Below are 7,498 nucleotides of genomic sequence, written 5' to 3' on the forward strand. Positions count from 1 at the left end.
GAAACAAAAGTGAAAAAATCCACAGCTCTGTGTTAGGCGCAAGATTTGACTGGTCTGAATAGAACAATACACTTGGGAAAGAAGGGAAAAAACATTCATAGCAACTACACCTTTATTACCTGCTCTTCTGATTCTGGACAGCAAATTGATAAAGTCAGTGCAAGGTATTTGCCAAAAGCATACAGTTTAAACAGACTCCTATTCTGAAGAATCATGGACCAGTGTTTCATGTAATAGAGCAGCTGAGAGATCAGAAAGCGTGAGACAGCCACTTTGAACAGCAGTAAGACAACAGATCATAAAAGCGATTGGTCTTGAACCTTCTCATTCAAGTCTTAAAGCACGGTCTTGCGTAATTTCCATCACAGCAACAGCAAACAGCAATTTCTAAAGCTCATCCAAAGGACCAAAGCCTATTTTAAGTACAGACCCCTTACCAGCCAACATCCTTACAAATAAGTATTTTGGTTATGTGAACTTTACTTGTCACTTATGTAGGCAGGACAAGAAGTTTAAGCTTCACTTGAGACTCTAGGGCCTAGAAGCCCCTACACCTCAGATTCTTGCAGTTAGGAAGACACAGCAAGGAAAGTGTCACTGCACGCTTGCCTTGATTTTCTATCTGCTTGCGAGCATCAGCTGCTCGCTCCTGCCAAGAATCACACACACACCCTGGCACGACCTGTCACTGTGACCCTTACTTTCTGCAGCTTTCCAGCAAGTATTTAAAAGGGCCCGAGAGATAAGCGGCCAGGGCTTCCTATTTCCGCAACGTGACCGTAACTCACGAGATGAGCCGACAGCTCTGTCTCCCCCTGCGAGGGACCGCGGACACTTTACCATTAGCCCTTATTGCGATAACTGAAACACGCTCCAAGTCCCTGCGGCAACAGCCCCCGGGACGCCGGGGTCGTTACAGCGAGACAGCTACAAACCCTCCGGAAAAAACCCCACCAACAACCCCCCCGCAACCCCCGCAGCAGCATGTTAAAACACCGCGCAGCAACCCGGGCCTCAGGGGCGCGGGCAGCGCCGAGGCCTCCCCTCAGCGCGGCGGGCCCGGCCCCCTCAGGCTCACCCTGCACTCGGCCTTCTCCTTGCCAGCCTCGCAGAAGTTGACGGGCGCCAGGCCCGGCAGGTAGAAGGCGGCGGCGGAGGGCGCGGCCGCCGCCAGCGCCGCGGCGATGAGGAGCCGCCGCAGAGCCATGGCCGGAGGGGGGTGGTGGGCGCGCGGAGGAACGGCGGGGGCGGCGCGAGCTGGGGCGCGGGGCGGCTTGCGGGGGCGGGGGGGTGGTGGTCTCTGGGCGCCTCTCGCGCGCGCCCGCGGCGGCAAACGGTCGCGGCTGGCGACTCCCCCCGCCCTCACGGCCGCCACTTCCGGCTTCTCGCGCGCGCGACACGTCACCCCGCGCAGACCACCTGACGAGCGCGACGGGGGCGGGTCCGGTGCACGCGACGAACCGGACCGGCCCCTCGCGCGTTCGCTTCCGGAGTAGAGCCCCGCCTGCCTCGGTTGCCATGGCAGCGCGGCGCACTACGCCGGGGGCGGCGCGGGAGGGGGCAGCCACGGCGGCCGGCCCGGCCCCGCTCTGTCCTCCCTTCCCCTCCCCTCCCCACCCCGGGAAAGCTGAGGGGCGGCCCCGGCCGCCGAAGAAGGACGGGGGGCGATAGGAGCGGCGCCCAGCGGCCGTTTGGGACCCCCCCCACCCAACGCCTGGGCGGTCCCAGCGAGGCCTGGCCCCGCTCCCGGTCAGGCTGCGCGGCTGTTCAGCGGTCCTTGCTCTTTTAAAAATATATTTTGTCTTTTTTTTTTTTTTTTAATTATCAAGGGTTTCCCCATGGACAACTCTCTCGGTTTTCAAAGGGAACGTGAGGCGAGACCTACCACCGGCTGAGTGGAGCCGAGGAGGAGACAGACAGACAGACAGACAGATGGTGGCTGTGGTGGATGTCTGTTCAGAACAACCCGGATCCGCGTTCCCTCTGTGCCACTGATGGCTGCCGTCATGTGGCACGATCTACCGAAAAAAACTCGCCCACCAAAAAAAACCCAACCACCCTATAGAAGGAACGGGCATGAAAAGTCTGTTGGTTTGATAATGTAGGAGAGGACATTGCTCGGATTGTCATTTTACCTTTCCCTGCTTCCTGATATTTTCAATCAGACAACAGACTCTAATGAAAAACTGTATATATAAATGTTGCAGCATTTCCGCTAATTTCATTGATTTACACATTTCTGATTTCCTTCTATTTATTACAGGGTTTGCAGGATACACCTGTTGCTCATATGATCCTATATATAGCCAAGGTATACTTAGGCAGCTAAGGTATTGCCAGGAAAGTTGGTGAGGAATGAGCAGGGCTATCCAAAGAGATGCCTGCTCTGTGTCCTGTAATGCAATGTCCAGGTGCCTGAGAAAGCAACAGATGAGATACCTGGCTACTGTCTATGCAGGGTGGAGCCTCAGGTGGGTTAATTCACACGGTGTCTGACCAGATGCAGCGTTGAGCATCTAAGCACCTAGGCCACATAATGTAATCCTTAGGTATGGTTATGTTAATATATTTTTTTTCTATATTAAATAAGCCATTCTTAGTTTTATATAAATACATATTAATTTATAACATTATATACATTAGATATTTTTGAACTCTATTTAAAATTTCAGCTGTTAGTTTACCTTTCTCATTCCTAGGTCTGATTCCTACTTGTCTCATCCTGTAGCTATCCTAAGAGCACAATTATAAGATCAAGCCCTGTGACAAGCGCAGCTGGAGAAGAATTCCCAGTTCCCTCTTTTTATTTAAAATTGCTCATGGTTAGGGTAATCAGGTTGTAAATGACCCAAGTTCAGTTTCTCTTCTGCCACAAGGGAGTTCAAACATATCTCCCATTTCCCAGGTTAATATTCTAAGCAAATTACTTTTGTGGGCCTAATTCCATTCCTTTGCATGAGAGAATATTTAAAAGCCTTTGCCCATTTAGTCCTCATCTTCCTTGAGAATGCTCCAAAAGCTGCGCGATGAGTAGGAGTTGCGGTGTGCTTTGTGATCTGCTTAAATCCCTTGTCTTACTCTGCCTTCCTGACTGCAAAACCTGCTGACTCAGAGCGCTTTTAAGGGGTGCTCAGCCAGTTGATGTGCAAAGAACATTTCAGTGGCTGTGGTGTCGTATGCTATGATGCTCCCTCCTTTCTGCTCTACAAAGATGATGTAGAAAAACAGTTTGTAGGCTGTTATTAATTCAATATACCAACTCTTTTGGAGCAGCTATAACCATGGGTTATAATGCCAGGAATGGCTATGGTCCTTGAGATCCAATTTCAGCCTGGGCAAAATTCACCTCCTCTAATTTAATGAGAACGTCAGTGGGAATTTGCTTGATAATTTCTCATCTTAGATTACTTCCCTATGGGTTTTACAGCCATAGGTTACAATGCAGCGGGTGTGGTTTTAGTACCAGAAGAACAAGTATCACAGGTTTTATGATGTGAAATTCCCAGGTTACGCAAGACTGTGAAATAAAACAGGAAAAATTACTGTTTTAGAGATTAATGAACCAACAGAAGCTAAAGCAAAGGAACAGTCTGGGGGTTTTCCTGAGAAATTCTTGTGACAAGAAAAAATAATAGAGTGGTCAGAAACTGCTGGGAAAATGTGTCATTCCTTGAAAAACATCACCACTCTTTTTGTTATCAGAAAGTGTGAATAACTTTTGCTATTATTGTAGTGTTTTTCACCTTTTGCTGCTTATGTCTGGGCTGTGAGGGATACCTCTCTCTTTGGGTGGTTCACAGCTCTCATAATTTAGTTCTTCATTTCAGAAACAACCTCTAAGTCCCTTGTATCCTACACTTCAGTGGCTAGTGCCTTCTCCCAGCATATTCCCTCCCTTGCCCAAGGGCACTGAAACCCGCTTTTCTCACTATAGTGCCTTAGCAGCCAAGCTGTGGGGCTGTTCCGCTTGCTGTGGAACAGATAAATACTTCTTGCTATGGAGGGTGCAAGCACACAGTTAAGATTCCCCCGCTACGGGTTTTACAGCCATAGGCTACAATTCAGTGGTTGTGTTTTTAGTACCAGAAAAGCAGAATAATACTCTGCTGCATAATGTTTAAGGTGCTAACTGGATACAACTAACATCCATTTTACTGCTTACAGTAATTTCAACAATTATTTTTTAATGTTTAATATCAACTATATGTTTGCAATGTGGAACCCAAATCTCCTCTCCTGCAGATGGGTTCCTCTAAGAACTAAAATATAGAGTTTTGTAAATGAGTACGCTCTTTTTCTCTCCTGAGACAACTGGCCCTAATAATTTAATGAGAAATTTCATTGGAGAGATGGATTTGACAGATGGACCACTCGGTGGATAAGGAATTGGCTGGATGGTCACACTCAGAATGTTGCGGTCAACAGCTCAATGTCCAGCTGGAGAACAGCGACTAGCAGTGTTCCTCAGGGATTGGTATTGGGACCGGCTGCATCAAAAGAGGTGTGACCAGCAGGTCGAGGGAGGTGATCCTGCCCCTCTACTCCGCTCTGGTGAGACCCCACCTGGAGTACTGCATCCAGCTCTGGGGGCCCCAGTACAGGAGAGACATGGAGCTGTTGGAGCGAGTCCAGAGGAGGGCCACGAAGCTGATCAGAGGGCTGGAGCACCTCTCCTATGAGGACAGGCCGAGAGAGTTGGGATTGTTCAGCCTGGAGAAGAGAAGGCTCTGGGGAGACCTAATTGCGGCCTTCCAGTACCTGAAGGGGCCTACAGGAAAGCTGGAGAGGGACTGTTTACAAGGGCATGGAGTGATAGGACAAGGGGTAATGGCTTTAAGCTGAAGGAGGGTCGATTTAGATTAGATGTTAGGAAGAAATTCTTTACTGTGAGGGTGATGAGGCACTGGAACAGGTTGCCCAGAGAAGCTGTGGATGCCCCCTCCCTGGCAGTGTTCAAGGCCAGGTTGGATGGGGCTTTGGGCAACGTGCTCTAGTGGAGGGTGTCCTTGCCCATGGCAGGGGGGTTGGAACTAGATGATCTTTGAGGTCCCTTCCAACCCAAACTATTATATGATTCTATGATATTTGGGGGAAATCCCCTGCTGTTACATTGCCCCTGGACTGGTAGTTTGGTCATTTTTCTAGAAAGCGAGAAGTATGGATGAGGACCTCAACAGGTGGAGGTGGAAGTTGCATTAAAGTCCCAGATGGCTGTACTAAGGATGATCACTGGTAACAATTTCCCCCCCCCAGCAAGTGTATCAAGTGTGTCTGAGAACTTCTTGCAGATGAAACAGGCGAAGGATTATGGTTTGTGAAGAATGATGCTACTGTGGCCTGAGGAGATTTGAGCAGTGCAGTCCTGCTAAGCATAAGGTACTGCTGCGAGTGATCAGAAGACAACCTTTAGGGAGCTTTGAGCTTGGAAACGGAGGGGGCTGCGTGCCTCCTCAGTGAGATGACAGCAGAGCAGGGTTATGGGAGGGTTATGGCTCTGTGCCTGAAGTGGAAGTCAAGCACATCAAGTGCCCTAATACTTTTGTGGATCCAAAGCTTCCTTGGCAATAGCAATGTGTAATTGGCCACGTTACCTGTGGGATTGGAAGCATGGCATGAACACCCCCGAGCCCATGCAGATGGATGGCAGCATCCCCTGTGATGCACCAGGCCAGAGATCCTGCTGGTTTCCCTCCCTCTTTCCCAAGGCACAGTCTGCTGGTGGGTAGGTGTTGGCCTCCTGCAGCTCAGGACCATTGCAGGAGCCGTGCTGCAACCTGCAAATACTCTGCAGGGCTTGGTGGCACATGAGGTGTGCTTCTGCTTCGGGTCAAAGTAGAGCCACAGCGTTCCAGGAAAAGTGTATCCTTTTGAACAGCAGCCAGGTCACTACCAAAGTAAACAGTGCAGCATTCGGACTAGTCACGCTGCGTTTAGAAACTCATCTGGTTGTGCCATTGCTGTCCTTGTTTGGTTTTATGACTTGCAAGTCTGTTTGGTTTTGGGGCTTTTTTTTTTTTTTTTTTTAAAATCTTTGTTCAGGCATTAGATCCAGCACCTTCTGTGGCTTTGTGACCAGCTTCAAATTAATACTTAATGCAAATCCTTTCAGGCTGTTGGTATACTATAGAGGCCTATGTCCTTTTCCCTACTATTTCATATGGTGCTAGAAATGTGCAATCAGTCTGATACCTGACTCACCAGGTTAAAAAGAGAAAGGACTGAATAAAATAGGCAAAAAATCACAACTGAATTACTTCTAAAAGGAAAATGTCAAGATGATTATACAGCCATCACACTAAATTCAGCTCGGCTGCCTCCTTTGCCTAGGCAATGGGGCAGAGCCTTCAGAGAAATAGAATTGCCAAGGACACGCCGATGCCTTGGAGCAAACACAAACCAGACTCCTCCAGGAGGGAGAGTGGGCACGTGGCACCAGCTAGTGCGGTCTGAGCACTAACGGCCTTGGGAGCAGCTGCATTTATGACTCTTTTCAGCAGTTGCTATAGGTAAGGTTTCTGTGAGGTCCCTGGTGAATTGTAAACCGGCACAAAAGAAAGTGTGGGAAGATTGCTGCCTGCCTGCCCCACGTCTCCCATGGTTGGAGCGGGTCTGGTTCAGGCTGCACCAATTAGGTTGTTCAGCCCTCAGCGTGTAATAATATAATTGCTGTTCAGGTTAGTAGCAATTAGAGGGACGGGGAAGAAACAAACCTTTATACGGGAGAAAGTAGAATATGTTTGTGGATAAAACAAAAGGGAATGCTTTCTTTTTGTAGCTTTATGAGACCCAAATCAATTGAGCTGGTTACCTGTTCAGCAGTCAGTGTGGTCAGTAATTAATAGTTTCACTGTAGTTCCAAGCTTAAATATCACTCTTGGTGATCACTGTTTTCTGTCAACTGGGAAAAGAAGAATCTGTATTTTTTTTCCTTCAAGAAAAGATCGTTCAGGATCTTTGACAAGAGTTAAATTAGATTTTGGGGAAAAAAAAAAAGAAAAAAGAATTTGTGTAATAATATATATTGAACTGATTGTAAGTGGGAACACACACACAGACACCATGTGGTTATTAGCAGTTAATCTGTGGTCACATTTCTCAAGCATTGTGTCCTCGCCCTATGTCCTCCTGTGCATGACGTATTAACACATACAATCAGCCACATTCATTGACAAAGATTTTTATCCAAGTTCAGTTCCTGGTGGTGAATTTTGTACTGTTGTAAAGCAAATCATGTTTATGAAATTCGCATTCTGGAACAACGCAGCAACGGCTGCAGAGCTGATTTGGGATGCAGCTGCTGGAAATCTAGACAAGAACCAAGAAGGTATCGAGGCAGTTAAATCCTTTTGAGACTCCTATTTTTCCACTAATTTCAATTGGGAATTATGTGCCAAATTAGGAACCAAGTGTTCAGGTACATTGAGTTTGCACTGTGCTTCCTGGGTCTTAATTTCAGTCAGTAAATGGTATGATGGGTATTTTTTGACTCATAGAAAGA

The 7,498-nt window shown here is 47.9% G+C and overlaps 1 protein-coding gene across 1 annotated transcript in view; it reads right to left on the bottom strand.

Annotated features, from left to right (window-relative positions):
* The window catches only part of TM9SF2 (transmembrane 9 superfamily member 2), a 28,902-nt gene extending 27,490 nt beyond the window's left edge, over nt 1–1,412 (bottom strand). Inside the window, exon 1 of the mRNA XM_054827248.1 lies at nt 1,079–1,412. Coding sequence (XP_054683223.1) covers nt 1,079–1,207 — 129 coding nt within the window. The 5' untranslated portion in view covers nt 1,208–1,412. The remainder of the gene's footprint in view (nt 1–1,078) is intronic.
* Nucleotides 1,413–7,498: the final 6,086 nt, after the last annotated feature.

This window comes from Grus americana, chromosome 1 (assembly GCF_028858705.1).
Source record: "Grus americana isolate bGruAme1 chromosome 1, bGruAme1.mat, whole genome shotgun sequence".
Lineage (NCBI taxonomy): Eukaryota > Metazoa > Chordata > Aves > Gruiformes > Gruidae > Grus > Grus americana.